This window comes from Oncorhynchus clarkii, chromosome 29 (genome assembly GCF_045791955.1).
Source record: "Oncorhynchus clarkii lewisi isolate Uvic-CL-2024 chromosome 29, UVic_Ocla_1.0, whole genome shotgun sequence".
In the NCBI taxonomy this organism is placed as follows: Eukaryota; Metazoa; Chordata; class Actinopteri; order Salmoniformes; family Salmonidae; genus Oncorhynchus; species Oncorhynchus clarkii.
The window spans coordinates 40138177-40156490 of record NC_092175.1 but is presented as its reverse complement, the minus strand read 5'-3'; the positions used below and the strand labels follow the sequence as shown (position 1 = coordinate 40156490).

General features: G+C 41.2%; 2 protein-coding genes across 2 annotated transcripts in view; both read left to right on the top strand.

Annotated features, from left to right (window-relative positions):
• The window catches only part of LOC139387908 (sterile alpha motif domain-containing protein 9-like), a 429675-nt gene that overhangs the window by 87747 nt on the left and 323614 nt on the right, over positions 1-18314 (top strand). The window lies entirely within an intron of this gene.
• Positions 4691-11823, top strand: LOC139388238 (uncharacterized). The gene is made up of 6 exons (XM_071134787.1): positions 4691-4803; positions 7923-8097; positions 8888-9029; positions 9869-10015; positions 10374-10434; positions 11743-11823. The coding sequence occupies exons 1-6, from the start codon at positions 4693-4695 to the stop codon at positions 11821-11823; spliced, it is 717 nt and encodes a 238-aa protein (XP_070990888.1). The 5' UTR covers positions 4691-4692.

Here is an 18314-nt window from a genome sequence, read left to right as displayed (position 1 = left end):
GAAGTTGTCCCACTCCTCTTCAATTGGCTGTGAGAAGTTGCTGGATATTGTCGGCAACTGGAACACAAGTCGATCCAGAGCATCCCAAACATGCTTAAATGGGTGACATGTCTAGTGAGTATGCATGCCATGGAAGAATTGGGACATTTTCAGCTTCCAGGAATTATGTACAGATCCTTGTGACATCGGGCTGTGTATTATCATGCTGAAACATGAAGTGATGGTGGAGGATGAATCGCACGACAATGAGCCACAGGATCTCGTCACGGTATCTCTGTGCATTCAAATTGCCATAGAAAAAAATGCAATTGTATTCATTGTCTGGAGTTTATGGCTGCCCATCCCATAATCCGACCGCCACCATGGGGCACTCTGTTCACAACATGGACATCAACAAACTGCTCGCCCACACAACGCCATATACATGGTCTGCGATTGTGAGGCTGATTGAACGTGTAGCCAAATTCTCTAAAACGGCGTTGGAGATGGCTTAAGGTAGAGAAATTAACATTCAATTGTCTGGCAACTGCTCTGGTGGACATTCCTCAAGTAACAAAGTTAATTACACGCTCCCTCAAAACTTCTGTGATGTTGTGTTGTCCCCGGGACAAGGTGCACCTGTGTAATGATCATGCTGTTTAAATTAGCTTATTGACAGGCCACACCTGTCAGGTGGATGGATTATGTTGGCAATGGAGAAATGCTCACTGACAGGGATGCAAACAAATTTGAAAGAAATAAGAGCTTTTTGTGCGGTTGGAACATTTCTGGGACATTCTATTTTGGCATGAATGATGTATGTATTATGAAACACTTTACATGTTGCGTTTATATTTTTGTTCAGTGTATTTGATAATTGTATGAAACACTTAAAAAAAAATTAATAATAATAATACTTTTTTTAACCTTTAATTTAAATGATCTAAAATGAACAAATCAGATTTTCATTATCTCACATGTTGTAGCTCAGACCCTTAGTCTTACATCGTCTGAGGTCTTCGTGTTGTGTCCACCGTCGGTTGAGACACAGCATGCTCTTTAATGCAGGGCGGGCGTCACATTTAATACACTAAACTGGGAATCAAATAGAAATGTCAACTGTCAAATGGTACCACAGAGACTGTTGGGAGGTCCATCAGTTGTTTTAAATTACACTGTCAATCTTTCATAGGAAACCTGTCAAAATCATAGACATACAGATAATAGAACACACTTTACCACTTGACATTCAAAGGTGGATGGACCGGCGACCATCTTTGTGATAATAATTGGAAGTAAAAAAAAAAGTAAATTACATTTAAATGTCAATGGTGTACCGGCTGCATTGCAGTGGTCTCGAGGGATGGGTCCGTTCTAGGAATTACATTTCTATGATTGAAATGACACCCACCCTTTATATAATTAGAAGGTTTTGTTATCTGTTTCAACAAACCTTTTTTATTCTTGTACTTATAAGTAGTGTATATATTTTTTTTAAATATTAATAAATATATATATTAATACATATATACAGTTAAAGTCAGAAGTTTACATACACCTTAGCCAAATACATTTAAACACAGTTTTTCACAATTCCTGACATTTAATCCTAGTAAAAATTCCCTGTTTTAGGTCAGTTAGGATCACCACTTTATTTTAAGAATGTGAAATGTCAGAATAATAGTAGAGAGAATGATTTATTTCAGCTTTTATTTCTTTCATCACATTCCAAGTGGGTCAGAAGTTTACATACACTCAATTAGTATTTGGTAGCATTGCCTTTAAATTGTTTAACTTGGGTCAAACGTTTCGGGTAGCCTTCCACAAGCTTCCCACAATACGTTGGGTAAATTTTGGCCCATTCCTCCTGATAGAGATGGTGTAACTGAGTCAGGTTTGTAGGCCTCCTTGCTCGCACACATTTTTCAGTTCTGCCCACAAATGTTCTATGGGATTGAGGTCAGGGCTTTGCGATGGCCACTCCAATACCTTGACTTTGTTGTCCTTAAGCCATTTTTGTCACAACTTTGGAAGTACTCTTGGGGTCATTGTCCATTTGGAAGACCCATTTGCTACCAAGCTTTAACTTCCTGACTGATGTCTTCAGATGTTGCTTCAATATATCCACATAAATTGGTCTTCCTTGCTGAGCGGCCTTTCAGGTTATATCGATATAGGACTCGTTTTACTGTGGATATAGATACTTTTGTACCTGTTTCCTCCAGCATCTTCACAAGGTCCTTTGCTGTTGTCTTGAGATTGATTTGCACTTTTCGCACCAAAGTACGTTCATCTCTAGGAGACAGAAGGCGTCTCCTTCCTGAGCGGTATGACGGCTGCTTGGTCCAATGGTGTTTATACTTGCGTACTATTGTTTGTACAGATGAACGTGGTACCTCTATGCGTTTGGAAATTGCTCTCAAGGATGAACCAGACTTGTGGAGGTCTACAATTTTTTTCTGAGGTCTTGGCTGATTTATTTTGATTTTTCCATTCTCAGGCAAAGAGGCACTGAGTTTGAAGGTAGGCCTTGAAAGACATCCACAGGTACACCTCCAATTGAGTCAAATTATGTCAGTTAGCCTATCAGAAGCTTCTAAACCCATGACATCATTTTCTGGAATTTTCCAAGCTGTTTAAAGGCACAGTCAACTTAGTGTATGTAAACTTCTGACCCACTGTAATTGTGATTCAGTGAATTATAAGTGAAATAATCTGTCTGTAAACAATTGTTGGAAAAATGACTTGTGTCATGCACAAAGTAGATGTCCTAACCGACTTACCAAAACTATAGTTTGTTAACAAGACATTTGTGGCGTGGTTGAAAAACGAGTTTTAATGACTCCAACCTAAACGTATGGAAACTTCCCACTTCAACTGTATTGTTTTTGTGGTGTGGTTTTTATTAGCCTTTGGACTTCCAATCACATCTGAACACCGTTTTTTCATCTGTATTTGAATAAAAACAGTGTTTAAATTGTTGAATAAAAACAGTGTTTTAGGAGTGTTGAATAAAAACAGTGTTTTTACACCTGCATTGCTTGCAGTTTGGGGTTTTAGGCTGGGTTTCTGTACAGCACTTTGAGATATCAGCTGATGTACGAAGGGCTATATAAATAAATGTGATTTGATTTGATTTGTTTTACATTGTTGAATAAAAACGGTGTTTTACAGTGTTGAATAAAAACTCAAACACAAAAACTGCAGCTCTTTGGAGGTACTCTTTGATAGTTTCTCTCTGGTCATGTTAAAAATGATCAAATCTCATGTAGGCTAGCATCACATTTTGTGGTGAATGCTGTAAATAAGTGAGGTGATATGAGCCATCCGATTTGGCCAGCGCAGGAGGCACACTCGATTTAGCCACAGATCTCCTGGTCCGGCTGGCATTTGCTTTGGTCTTGTCTTTTCAGACAAATGAAAATGGTTCAAAATTGGGAACACTTCGCCTACCCGGTGCCCTGGACTTCCGGATCAAACGACAAAAGCTCCACAGGAGAAAAAAGAAAGAAAAAAGAAGCGCAAAGCCTTTATCGTCCAATTTTTCAGTTTTTGATTTGTTAAAAAAAGTTTGAAATATCCAATAAATGTCGTTCCACTTCACGATTGTGTCCCACTTGTTGTTGATTCTTCACAAAAAATACAGTTTTATATCTTTATGTTTGAAGCCTGAAATGTAGCAAAAGGTCGCAAAGTTCAAGGGGGCCGAATACTTTCGCAAGGCACTGTACATACATGACTACATACCCATGAGGTAAACACTACTATATACATACAGGACTACATAACCATGTCATGTCTCTGTCTCCCCCCTCTCTCTCTGTCTCCCCCCTCTCTCTCTGTCTCCCCCCTCTCTCTTTGTCTCCCCCCCTTTCTCTGTCTCCCTCCACCCTCTCTCTCTCTCTCTCTCTCTCTCTCTCTGTCTCCCCCTCTGTCTCCGTCTCCCCTCTCTCTCTCCCTCTGTCTCCCCCCTCTCTCTCTGTCTCCCCCTCTCTCTCTGTCTCCCCCTCTTTCTCTGTCTCCCCCCTCTCTCTCTCTCTCTCTCTCTCTGTCTACCCCCCCTCTCTCTCTCTGTCTCCCCCCTCTCTCTCTGTCTCCCCCCCTTTCTCTGTCTCCCTCCTCTCTCTCTCTCTCTCTCTCTCTCTCTCTCTGTCTCCCCTCTTTCTCTGTCTCCCCCCTCTCTCTCTCTCTCTCTCTCTCTCTGTCTCCCCCTCTGTCTCCGTCTCCCCCCTCTCTCTCCCTCTGTCTCCCCCCTCTCTCTCTGTCTCCCCCCTCTCTCTCTCTCTGTCTCCCCCTCTCTCTCTGTCTCCCCCTCTTTCTCTGTCTCCCCCCTCTCTCTCTCTCTCTGTCTACCCCCCCTCTCTCTCTCTGTCTCCCCCCTCTCTCTCTGTCTCCCCCCTCTCTCGCCCTTTCTTTCGCTCTCTCCTCTCACACCCCCCTTCTCTCTGTCTCTTCCTCTATCTCCCCACTTCTCTCCCTCCACCATATTTCCTCCTCTCTCCCACCCCCGCTCTGCCCTCTCACACCCCCTCTACCTCTGTCCCCCCTTCTCTTTCTCTCTCTCTCTCTCTCTCTCTCTCTCTCTCACTCACTCTCCCACCCCCTCTTTCCTCCCTCCCTCTCTCTCTCTCTCCCTTCCCAACCACCCCCCCCCCCTCTCTCTCTCTCTCTCTCTCTCACAGTGTCCCAGTCAATTGTCGAAGAGATTTCAACATGTTGTCATTTGACCCAGATGGGGATGAGGTCAGATGCAGATATGCAGTACCAACAGATGAGTGTGTCACATCTAGTAACCTTGCCGGTGTTAACTTCACTCTGCGTTGGGTTAGTATCCACATGACAGCAAAACACATAGACAATGATGATGATAGTAAGTGAAAAGGGAATAACCAGTTAAGAATTATATTTGGTATATTTGGAGTTGATAAGTCATTGTTGATTGTTGCGTGACAATAACGTGATTGCTATAAGTTTCCAGGTTGAGCGTTCCAAGTTAGTGTATCAGTGAACACTGCCACCTAGTGGAGAGGAATAGCTAGTGGAATAAGACAGGAACTGTGGGAAGAGTAGTACAACTTGTGTTGTTTTGTCTGTCTGGCTAGCTGTCACGTGTTCGCTCAGCATGGGATTGTTTTTGTGAACCTCGTTAAAGAAAAGGAAAGTTATTTATCTGAAATGACACTGGGTAAAGGGGCGGTACGCAGTTCTAACAATAGCAAAGTCGTGACACCCTCCACTGTTTCGGTAAACAGCTGAAGGACAGGGGTCGGGGAAATGTAGCCACTCTAACAGTCATAGACAGAGCTTCGGATGCAAGGACTCCATGATACCAAACGTATAGTTCACATTTATGTTGTTTACAAACAATAGAGTAAAACAAGTTTATATTACTGGTTCTGATGGGGTACGACAGTTGAACTAAGCCCCCGAGGCATTTATAAGTTATATACTTCAAGAATCAATGGGTTTATATATTGTTTTTAAATGTATGTAAGAATTGTGTATTGCCCCTTTAATGTAGTCTCCTTTAGGACTGCACCCTGTGTATTGCCCCTTTAATCTAGTCTCCTTTAGGACTGCACCTTATTGCCCCTTTAATCTAGTCTCCTTTAGGACTGCACCCTGTGTATTGCCCCTTTAATCTAGTCTCCTTTAGGACTGCACCCTGTGTATTGCCCCTTTAATCTAGTCTCCTTTAGGACTGCACCTTATTGCCCCTTTAATCTAGTCTCCTTTAGGACTGCACCCTGTGTATTGCCCCTTTAATCTAGTCTCCTTTAGGACTGCACCTTGGTATTGCCCCTTTAATCTAGTCTCCTTTAGGACTGCACTCTGTGTATTGCCCCTTTAATCTAGTCTCCTTTAGGACTGCACCTTATTGCCCCTTTAATGTAGTCTCCTTTAGGACTGCACCCTGTGTATTGCCCCTTTAATCTAGTCTCCTTTAGGACTGCACCTTATTGCCCCTTTAATGTAGTCTCCTTTAGGACTGCACCCTGTGTATTGCCCCTTTAATCTAGTCTCCTTTAGGACTGCACCCTGTGTATTGCCCCTTTAATCTAGTCTCCTTTAGGACTGCACCCTGTGTATTGCCCCTTTAATCTAGTCTCCTTTAGGACTGCACCTTATTGCCCCTTTAATCTAGTCTCCTTTAGGACTGCACCTTATTGCCCCTTTAATGTAGTCTCCTTTAGGACTGCACCCTGTGTATTGCCCCTTTAATCTAGTCTCCTTTAGGACTGCACCTTATTGCCCCTTTAATCTAGTCTCCTTTAGGACTGCACCCTGTGTATTGCCCCTTTAATCTAGTCTCCTTTAGGACTGCACTCTGTGTATTGCCCCTTTAATCTAGTCTCCTTTAGGACTGCACCCTGTGTATTGCCCCTTTAATCTAGTCTCCTTTAGGACTGCACCTTATTGACCCTTTAATCTAGTCTCCTTTAGGACTGCACCTTATTGCCCCTTTAATCTAGTCTCCTTTAGGACTGCACCTTATTGCCCCTTTAATCTAGTCTCCTTTAGGGCTGCACCTTATTGCCCCTTTAATCTAGTCTCCTTTAGGACTGCACCCTGTGTATTGCCCCTTTAATCTAGTCTCCTTTAGGACTGCACCCTGTGTATTGCCCCTTTAATCTAGTCTCCTTTAGGACTGCACCCTGTGTATTGCCCCTTTAATCTAGTCTCCTTTAGGACTGCACCTTATTGCCCCTTTAATGTAGTCTCCTTTAGGACTGCACCCTGTGTATTGCCCCTTTAATCTAGTCTCCTTTAGGACTGCACCTTATTGCCCCTTTAATCTAGTCTCCTTTAGGACTGCACCTTATTGCCCCTTTAATCTAGTCTCCTTTAGGGCTGCACCTTATTGCCCCTTTAATCTAGTCTCCTTTAGGACTGCACCTTATTGCCCCTTTAATCTAGTCTCCTTTAGGACTGCAGCCTGTGTATTGCCCCTTTAATCTAGTCTCCTTTAGGACTGCACCTTATTGCCCCTTTAATCTAGTCTCCTTTAGGACTGCAGCTTGTGTATTGCCCCTTTAATCTAGTCTCCTTTAGGACTGCACCCTGTGTATTGCCCCTTTAATCTAGTCTCCTTTAGGACTGCACCTTATTGCCCCTTTAATCTAGTCTCCTTTAGGACTGCACCTTATTGCCCCTTTAATCTAGTCTCCTTTAGGACTGCAGCCTGTGTATTGCCCCTTTAATCTAGTCTCCTTTAGGACTGCACCCTGTGTATTGCCCCTTTAATCTAGTCTCCTTTAGGACTGCACCTTATTGCCCCTTTAATCTAGTCTCCTTTAGGACTGCAGCCTGTGTATTGCCCCTTTAATCTAGTCTCCTTTAGGACTGCACCCTGTGTATTGCCCCTTTAATCTAGTCTCCTTTAGGACTGCACCTTATTGCCCCTTTAATCTAGTCTCCTTTAGGACTGCACTCTGTGTATTGCCCCTTTAATCTAGTCTCCTTTAGGACTGCACCTTATTGCCCCTTTAATCTAGTCTCCTTTAGGACTGCACCCTGTGTATTGCCCCTTTAATCTAGTCTCCTTTAGGGCTGCACCTTATTGCCCCTTTAATCTAGTCTCCTTTAGGGCTGTACCTTATTGCCCCTTTAATCTAGTCTCCTTTAGGACTGCACCTTATTGCCCCTTTAATCTAGTCTCCTTTAGGACTGCACCTTATTGCCCCTTTAATCTAGTCTCCTTTAGGACTGCACCTTATTGCCCCTTTAATCTAGTCTCCTTTAGGACTGCACCTTATTGCCCCTTTAATCTAGTCTCCTTTAGGACTGCACCTTATTGCCCCTTTAATCTAGTCTCCTTTAGGGCTGCACCTTATTGCCCCTTTAATCTAGTCTCCTTTAGGACTGCACCCTGTGTATTGCCCCTTTAATCTAGTCTCCTTTAGGGCTGCACCTTATTGCCCCTTTAATCTAGTCTCCTTTAGGACTGCACCTTGTCGTTTTGGAGCAACACGAATACAACTGGAACATACTCAGTTCAGATGATGATGGAGGACTTCCTTACTCAGTCCATCTCTCTCTCCTATCCGAATGGATCTCGATCTAACAGGACCTCTGGCCGTACACTCAGCAAACTGCCTGTTCAGTTTGCAATGACAGGTGAAGAATGAAAGATCGAAAAGGCTCAGTTTACACAGGCAGCCCAGGTGTTTTGACCAATCAGATCAGCTCTGATATATATCTGATGTGATAAGATCTGATGTGATTGGTCAAAAGGCCAATTAGTGAATTGGATGGTCATTGCATTTCATGCAGAGTAGCCAATCCTGTAGCATAGTGGTGTGGTTCTGGGACTGATTTATTCTGAAAAACATTGGTAACTAGTCATGTAGCCTGACATGTAGCCTGACATGTAGCCAGTCATGTAGCCTGACGTGTAACCTGACATGTAGCCTGATATGTAGCCTGACATGTAGCCTGACATGTAGCCTGACATGTAGCCTGACATGTAGCCTGACATGTAGCCTGATATGTAGTCAGTCATGTAGCCTGACATGTAGCCAGTCATGTAACCAGTCATGTAGCCTGACATGTAGCCAGTCATGTAGCCAGACATGTAGCCAGTCATGTAGCCTGACATGTAGCAAGTCATATAGCCAGTCATGTAGCCTGACATGTAGCCTGACATGTAGCCTGACATGTAGCCAGTCATAAAGCCAGACATGTAACCAGTCATAAAGCCAGACATGTCATGTAGCCTGACATGTAGCCTGATATGTAGTCAGTCATGTAGCCTGACATGTAGCCTGATATGTAGTCAGTCATGTAGCCTGACATGTACCAATCTGGTTAGCCGATATTCCACTCCTTGTACATGTCATTGTGGAATGTTGGTTAAAGAGACTGGTACCATGTGTTGTATCTCAAAACACATTGGGTTGTCTTCCAGTCGACCCCGTGGTGCCGTCCTGTACGGAGGGGGTGTACATACCCATGTTCCAGTCTCCAACGCCAGCCCAGGGAGCACTGCTCTACGCCTCCGCAGACCATCCCCTGGAGATCAGTGTCAGAGCACAGGCTACCCACTCCACGTAAGAGAAAAGCAATGTGAAACACTTCACCCGACATGGGCTATTAGCCTAAACCACTGCTGTCAAACTCACTTCCTGGAGTGCCAGGTGTGTGTGTCTCCAGGTATTTGCTCCTTCCTTGTATTTGATTGATATATTTAGGTCATGCTTATTAGGACCTCAACCTCACCTGGTTTTCTAGGTCTTAATTGGACACAAATTGAAATGAAATAACAGAAACCAGCTGACACGTGACCCTCCGGGAACTGAGTTTGACACCCCTGAACTGATGCATCATGACAGTCAGCGAAGCACTTTGTAAAACGATTTGTCCCCACTGGGTGGAAAAACTGACTGTGTATCTCGACCTTAGAGACCATGATGACGTTAGTTTACACTACAGAATACTCAGACATGTGCAAAACTGATCTGTTTCCTGTTTCCTGTTCTGGCATGTACAGTAAATGACTAATTACATTCACGTGGGTAATTAATCGGCTTTATTCATTACTTGTTGTACCTACAACGTTCAGTACATTCCACTGGGCAACATTTTCATAGTGCAACGGGATTGTGCAAAGCGTAAAAAAAAATTAACCATAAACCTTTTATCATATTCTGTCAACGTGATTTATTTTAAAACTTGTCAGTTAAAAATAATGGACTATTTGTGTATTGCTCAATTGACCTAACTCTAGTTAAAACATTGACTCCTCATAACGCACATTGTTGAAGAAAAGTTTCATATTAAATCACACTGACAGATGATAATACTGTTTATGGTCATTTTTATACTTTGCACATTGTCTTTTGCACTATGAAAACGTGGTCAATTGTCTTTTCGTCTCCCCGTGCGTAAGGGTTTCAGAGCTGTTGATGAGTGGACCTGGCAACATCAGAGAGAACACCACTAGCCCAGGAGAGTACCTTCTAAGATGGACGCCTACTGATGATGAGGAGGGAGGGTACTATCCCGTGTGCTTCATTGCTCAGGGAGTGCTCGGCAGGTCAGCCTGCAGCTAGTTAAACTTGAAACTTAGATCTCAACAGAATGAGTTCTCAAAGACATACCTGATTAAATAAAGGCAAAATTAAAAACCACAAAATCTTAAACTTGAAACTTGTTTAAACCAGACATTTCTGTAGTCTACTATTAAGCCTATTGGATATGAATACCTTTAGTTGATTGGGTAATATGATTGGAGAGCTGCAACAGCCGACAGTAACAAGTTATCACTGTCTTTAAACCGTTACGTTGGTTTTAAGGGTGTGGGGTTTGTTTTTATTTTGTAACTCTTTCTTGAAATGCTGTGTAAACAAAGATCTGAACAGCGCCACAGTTGTTCTCACTTCTGTCGATCTCAGTTCCAGGTATCACTCCGAGCTGCGCTGTGTGATCGTCAGTGTTAACTCAAGTGGTGGTAAAGTATAATTACACCACGTTGTCCTGAGATCATTCAGCCCCTTTCTGGTGTTCTGGTAGTTTCACTGCTACGGAGAGATGCTAGTTGATAAGCATGTTAGAGAGACACAACTCCCAATCAACCAATCAATCAACCACTCAACCAATCAATTAACCAATCAACCACTCAATCAACCACTCAATCAACCAACCACTCAACCAATCAACCAATCAATCAACCACTCAACCAATCAAGCAACCATTCAAACAATCAATCAACCACTCAACCAATCAACCAATCAACCACTCAAACAATCAATCAACCACTCAACCAATCAACCAATCAACAAATCAATCAACCACTCATCCAATCAACCAATCAACCACTCAACCAATCAATCAACCACTCAACCAATCAATCAACCACTCAACCAATCAACCAATCAACCACTCAACCAATGAATCAACCACTCAACCAATCAACCAATCACTCAACCAACCAATCACTCAACCAATCAACCAATCAATCAATCAATCAACCAACCAACCAACCAACCAATCAATTCATCAACCAATCAAGCAATCAACCAACCAATCAACCAATCAATCAACCACTCAACCAACCACTCAACCAATCAACCAACCAACCAATCAACAAATCAATCAATCAACCAATCAATCAATCAATCAACCAACCACTCAATCAACCAATCAATCAACCAATCAATCAATCAATCAACCACTCAACCAATCAATCAATCAACCACTCAACCAACCAATCAACCAATCAATCAACCACTCAACCAATCAACCAATCACTCAACCATTCAACCACTCAACCACTCAACCAATCAACCAACCAACCAATCAATCAATCAATCAACCAACCAATCTCTGTTTGTGTGTCTTTGTGCTACAGCCATTACAACCACACCGGTTACAACTACATTTCCAACTACCACCCAACCAACTAGTGACTTCACAACATTCAGTACAAACCCAACCCCCGATCTCACAACCAGCAATGTGGATAACACAACAATGAGTAATGGGCCGAGTAAGTACGGTGTTAATTTTTGTTCAAACTTTTTTTATTTATTATTTGTGTGTGTGTGTTTATAACAGCCCATTGTGTATCCACAGGATACATTGTTGGACTGAGGATGAAACTCTCCTCTCTGACATCATTAACAGATGATGACATCAGAGGAACGGTCTTACGGAAGGTCTTTCAGATCAGACAGGTTCATCCTACTCAACTAGCATCAGATTTCACCTCAGCTCTACCTGATAATCACGTCTACCACTGTGTCTGTCTGTTCGTGTTTCCAGCTCCGTGAGGAACTGATCAGACGAGGGCAGTCAGGGGACGTCACACTACGCCTGAGAGCCAGTCAAGAGATCAGCCCCTGAGGGAGTTTCTTGCACTCAATTGTCTTTTGTTCCTGGCACTGATTCTGCAGACAGTGGTTCTTCTTCTTCTGAAAAACAAGGGTTTACTTGACTGTACATGGTTGATGCATGTGCCACAGTGGAGGCTGCTGAGGGGAGGACGGCTCATAATAATGGCTGGAATGGAGTGTAATGTCTGGAATGGAGTGTAATGTCTGGAATGGAGTGTAATGTCTGGAATGGAGTGTAATGTCTGGAATGGAGTGTAATGTCTGGAATGGAGTGTAATGTCTGGAATGGAGTGTAATGGAGTGTAATGTCTGGAATGGAGTGTAATGTCTGGAATGGAGTATAATGGAGTGTAATGTCTGGAATGGAGTGTAATGTCTGGAATGGAGTGTAATGGAGTGTAATGTCTGGAATGGAGTATAATGGAGTGTAATGTCTGGAATGGAGTATAATGGCTGGAATGGAGTGTAATGTCTGGAATGGAGTATAATGTCTGGAATGGAGTATAATGTCTGGAATGGAGTGTAATGTCTGGAATGGAGTGTAATGTCTGGAATGGAGTATAATGTCTGGAATGGAGTGTAATGTCTGGAATGGAGTGTAATGTCTGGAATGGAGTATAATGTCTGGAATGGAGTGTAATGTCTGGAATGGAGTGTAATGTCTGGAATGGAGTGTAATGTCTGGAATGGAGTGTAATGTCTGGAATGGAGTGTAATGTCTGGAATGGAGTATAATGTCTGGAATGGAGTATAATGTCTGGAATGGAGTGTAATGTCTGGAATGGAGTGTAATGTCTGGAATGGAGTGTAATGGAGTGTAATGTCTGGAATGGAGTGTAATGTCTGGAATGGAGTGTAATGTCTGGAATGGAGTGTAATGTCTGGAATGGAGTATAATGTCTGGAATGGAGTGTAATGTCTGGAATGGAGTGTAATGTCTGGAATGGAGTGTAATGTCTGGAATGGAGTGTAATGTCTGGAATGGAGTGTAATGTCTGGAATGGAGTGTAATGTCTGGAATGGAGTGTAATGTCTGGAATGGAGTGTAATGTCTGGAATGGAGTATAATGTCTGGAATGGAGTGTAAAATGGAGTGTAATGTCTGGAATGGAGTGTAAAATGGAGTGTAATGTCTGGAATGGAGTGTAATGTCTGGAATGGAGTGTAATGTCTGGAATGGAGTGTAATGTCTGGAATGGAGTGTAATGTCTGGAATGGAGTGTAATGTCTGGAATGGAGTGTAATGGAGTGTAATGTCTGGAATGGAGTGTAAAATGGAGTGTAATGTCTGGAATGGAGTGTAAAATGGAGTGTAATGTCTGGAATGGAGTGTAAAATGGAGTGTAATGTCTGGAATGGAGTGTAATGTCTGGAATGGAGTGTAATGTCTGGAATGGAGTGTAATGTCTGGAATGGAGTGTAATGTCTGGAATGGAGTGTAATGTCTGGAATGGAGTGTAATGGCTGGAATGGAGTGTAATGTCTGGAATGGAGTATAATGGAGTGTAATGTCTGGAATGGAGTGTAATGGAGTGTAATGTCTGGAATGGAGTGTAAAATGGAGTGTAATGTCTGGAATGGAGTGTAAAATGGAGTGTAATGTCTGGAATGGAGTGTAAAATGGAGTGTAATGTCTGGAATGGAGTGTAAAATGGAGTGTAATGTCTGGAATGGAGTGTAAAATGGAGTGTAATGTCTGGAATGGAGTGTAATGTCTGGAATGGAGTGTAATGTCTGGAATGGAGTGTAATGTCTGGAATGGAGTGTAATGTCTGGAATGGAGTGTAATGTCTGGAATGGAGTATAATGGCTGGAATGGAGTGTAATGTCTGGAATGGAGTGTAATGTCTGGAATGGAGTGTAATGTCTGGAATGGAGTGTAATGTCTGGAATGGAGTGTAATGTCTGGAATGGAGTGTAATGTCTGGAATGGAGTGTAATGTCTGGAATGGAGTGTAAAATGGAGTGTAATGTCTGGAATGGAGTGTAAAATGGAGTGTAATGTCTGGAATGGAGTGTAATGTCTGGAATGGAGTGTAATGTCTGGAATGGAGTATAATGTCTGGAATGGAGTATAATGTCTGGAATGGAGTGTAATGTCTGGAATGGAGTGTAATGTCTGGAATGGAGTATAATGTCTGGAATGGAGTGTAATGTCTGGAATGGAGTGTAATGTCTGGAATGGAGTATAATGTCTGGAATGGAGTGTAATGTCTGGAATGGAGTATAATGTCTGGAATGGAGTGTAATGTCTGGAATGGAGTGTAATGTCTGGAATGGAGTGTAATGTCTGGAATGGAGTGTAATGTCTGGAATGGAGTGTAATGTCTGGAATGGAGTGTAATGTCTGGAATGGAGTGTAATGTCTGGAATGGAGTGTAATGTCTGGAATGGAGTATAATGTCTGGAATGGAGTGTAAAATGGAGTGTAATGTCTGGAATGGAGTGTAAAATGGAGTGTAATGTCTGGAATGGAGTGTAAAATGGAGTGTAATGTCTGGAATGGAGTGTAATGTCTGGAATGGAGTGTAATGTCTGGAATGGAGTGTAATGTCTGGAATGGAGTGTAATGTCTGGAATGGAGTGTAATGGAGTGTAATGTCTGGAATGGAGTGTAAAATGGAGTGTAATGTCTGGAATGGAGTGTAAAATGGAGTGTAATGTCTGGAATGGAGTGTAAAATGGAGTGTAATGTCTGGAATGGAGTGTAATGTCTGGAATGGAGTGTAATGTCTGGAATGGAGTGTAATGTCTGGAATGGAGTGTAATGTCTGGAATGGAGTGTAATGTCTGGAATGGAGTGTAATGTCTGGAATGGAGTGTAATGGCTGGAATGGAGTGTAATGGAGTGTAATGTCTGGAATGGAGTGTAAAATGGAGTGTAATGTCTGGAATGGAGTGTAAAATGGAGTGTAATGTCTGGAATGGAGTGTAAAATGGAGTGTAATGTCTGGAATGGAGTGTAATGTCTGGAATGGAGTGTAATGTCTGGAATGGAGTGTAATGTCTGGAATGGAGTGTAATGTCTGGAATGGAGTGTAATGTCTGGAATGGAGTGTAATGTCTGGAATGGAGTGTAATGGCTGGAATGGAGTGTAATGTCTGGAATGGAGTATAATGGAGTGTAATGTCTGGAATGGAGTGTAATGGAGTGTAATGTCTGGAATGGAGTGTAAAATGGAGTGTAATGTCTGGAATGGAGTGTAAAATGGAGTGTAATGTCTGGAATGGAGTGTAAAATGGAGTGTAATGTCTGGAATGGAGTGTAATGTCTGGAATGGAGTGTAATATCTGGAATGGAGTGTAATGTCTGGAATGGAGTGTAATGTCTGGAATGGAGTGTAATGTCTGGAATGGAGTGTAATGTCTGGAATGGAGTATAATGTCTGGAATGGAGTGTAATGTCTGGAATGGAGTGTAATGTCTGGAATGGAGTGTAATGTCTGGAATGGAGTGTAATGTCTGGAATGGAGTGTAATGTCTGGAATGGAGTGTAATGTCTGGAATGGAGTGTAATGTCTGGAATGGAGTGTAATGTCTGGAATGGAGTGTAAAATGGAGTGTAATGTCTGGAATGGAGTGTAAAATGGAGTGTAATGTCTGGAATGGAGTGTAAAATGGAGTGTAATGTCTGGAATGGAGTGTAATGTCTGGAATGGAGTGTAATGTCTGGAATGGAGTGTAATGTCTGGAATGGAGTGTAATGTTTGGAATGGAGTATAATGGCTGGAATGGAGTGTAATGTCTGGAATGGAGTATAATGGCTGGAATGGAGTGTAATGTCTGGAATGGAGTATAATGTCTGGAATGGAGTATAATGTCTGGAATGGAGTGTAATGTCTGGAATGGAGTGTAATGTCTGGAATGGAGTATAATGTCTGGAATGGAGTGTAATGTCTGGAATGGAGTGTAATGTCTGGAATGGAGTGTAATGTCTGGAATGGAGTGTAATGTCTGGAATGGAGTGTAATGGAGTGTAATGTCTGGAATGGAGTGTAATGTCTGGAATGGAGTGTAATGTCTGGAATGGAGTGTAATGTCTGGAATGGAGTGTAATGGAGTGTAATGTCTGGAATGGAGTGTAATGTCTGGAATGGAGTATAATGTCTGGAATGGAGTGTAATGTCTGGAATGGAGTATAATGTCTGGAATGGAGTGTAATGTCTGGAATGGAGTGTAATGTCTGGAATGGAGTGTAATGTCTGGAATGGAGTGTAATGTCTGGAATGGAGTGTAATGTCTGGAATGGAGTGTAATGTCTGGAATGGAGTGTAATGTCTGGAATGGAGTGTAATGTCTGGAATGGAGTGTAATGGAGTGTAATGGAGTGTAATGTCTGGAATGGAGTGTAATGTCTGGAATGGAGTGTAATGTCTGGAATGGAGTGTAATGTCTGGCATGGAGTGTAATGGAGTGTAATGGAGTGTAATGTCTGGAATGGAGTATAATGTCTGGAATGGAGTATAATGTCTGGAATGGAGTGTAATGTCTGGAATGGAGTGTAATGTCTGGAATGGAGTGTAATGTCTGGAATGGAGTGTAATGGAGTGTAATGTCTGGAATGGACTATAATGTCTGGAATGGAGTGTAATGGAGTATAATGTTGAACACATAAATGTGTTTGATACTATTCCATTAACTCCATTTCGGCCATTATTATATGCCGTCCTCCCCTCAACAGCCTCCATTGATGTTACATACATGGTATGGTGTGAGATTTTAGTTCTGGGTTGTCAAGATTTGTGTTTTTTTTACCTACCTTAGTTGCATGCTCTGGCTGTAAGTCGCTCTTGATATCTGTTGAATGAATTTAGTTTAAATGTGTCTCTATAAGTAATGTTCTTCTCAGTATATATTTTGTTATAATAATATGTTGTACTGAACAAAAATATAAAGGCAACATGTAAAGTGTTGGGCCCATGTTTCCATACTCACAAAATGCTTGTTTTCTCACAAATTGGTTTTCTCCCTCATAAAGGTGGTGAAACTATGAGGGAATTAAGTCAAGGTCAGAATACGACGTATCTTTAGCCACACCTTCATTTATTTAAATTCCACCGCAAACGAATAGCGAGCCACTCTATTCGCATGCTTAAATTCAAGGTCAGAGTCTGTGTGGAGAGAAGAGTGCATCAGTGGGAGGGACATTTCATTTACACCTAACTCGGGTAGAATTCCAGGATACTACAAAATAGTAAGTACTATAATATAATAGTACTATAATATAATATAATAGTACTATAATATAATAGTACTATAATATAATAGTACTATAATATAATATAATAGTACTATACTATAATAGTACTATAATATAATATAATAGTACTATAATATAATAGTACTATAATATAATAGTACTATAATATAATATAATAGTACTATACTATAATATAATAGTACTATAATATAATAGTACTATAATATAATATAATAGTACTATAATATAATAGTACTATAATATAATATAATAGTGCTATAATATAATAGTACTATAATATAATAAAATAGTACTATAATATAATATAATAGTACTATAATATAATAGTACTATAATATAATATAATAGTACTATAATAGTACTATAATATAATAGTACTATAATATAATAGTACTATAATATAATAGTACTATAATATAATATAATAGTACTATAATATAATATAATAGTACTATAATATAATAGTACTATAATATTCTGTAGTATTTATGTGGGTTGTTCAGCTGTCTAAGCTGCTGCCTCTGGAGCATACTGTACACCTAGGTTACAATTTGGCCCACTGCTATTTAAACAACTCTGTGTAGATGGGGAGGCAGGTGGCCTAGTGGTTTAGCGTGTTGGACTGGAAGGCTGCTAGAGCAAATCCTCCACCCTGACAAGGTAAAATAAGATCTGTTGTTCTGCCCCCTGAACAAGGCAGTGAACCCACTGTTCCTAGGCCGTCATATATAAATAAGAATTTGTTCTTAACTGACTTGCCTAGTAAAATAAAACAAATGTGCTCTCTGTCTCTATCCCACAACAACAACAACAACAACAAACTGGGATGCTTTCTTTGTTTGTTTACATAATGAATCCAATCAAATCAAACGTTATTTGTCACACGCTCTGTAAACAATAGGTGTAGACTAACAGTGAGATGCGTATTTACGGGCCCTTCCCAACAATGCAGCATAAGCATGGTGTCAACAGCGAAAATGGTTTGATCTTTTGTTTAACAAATGAAAAGACAGATCATCAAAATTCTTTGCACATTTTATTTTTTATTTTCTTGATTCTTTTTTTCAACTTTCAACTCACACGGTCATATTTTACATCTTTGCAATAAAACATGAATACAATAGTTTTGCTTAGGATTTCATAGATCCAAAAATATTTGACCCTTTTTTTTTTAGGGGGGGGGGGTAAGTTGAACCTGTTGTTGTAGTATGTGTGTGAATATGTGTGTGTGTGTGAGAGAGAGAGATCGAGACGGCTTAACACACACACTAACAGTACAT

Coding starts and splice junctions, on each gene's coding strand:
- LOC139388238 (XM_071134787.1), top strand. CDS start 4,693: ATGTTGTCATTTGACCCAGATGGGGATGAGGTCAGATGCAGATATGCA. Junction 4,804..7,922: donor TTAACTTCACTCTGCGTTGG/GTTAGTATCCAC, acceptor AGTCTCCTTTAG/GACTGCACCTTGTCGTTTTG. Junction 10,016..10,373: donor GCTCAGGGAGTGCTCGGCAG/GTCAGCCTGCAG, acceptor TGTCGATCTCAG/TTCCAGGTATCACTCCGAGC.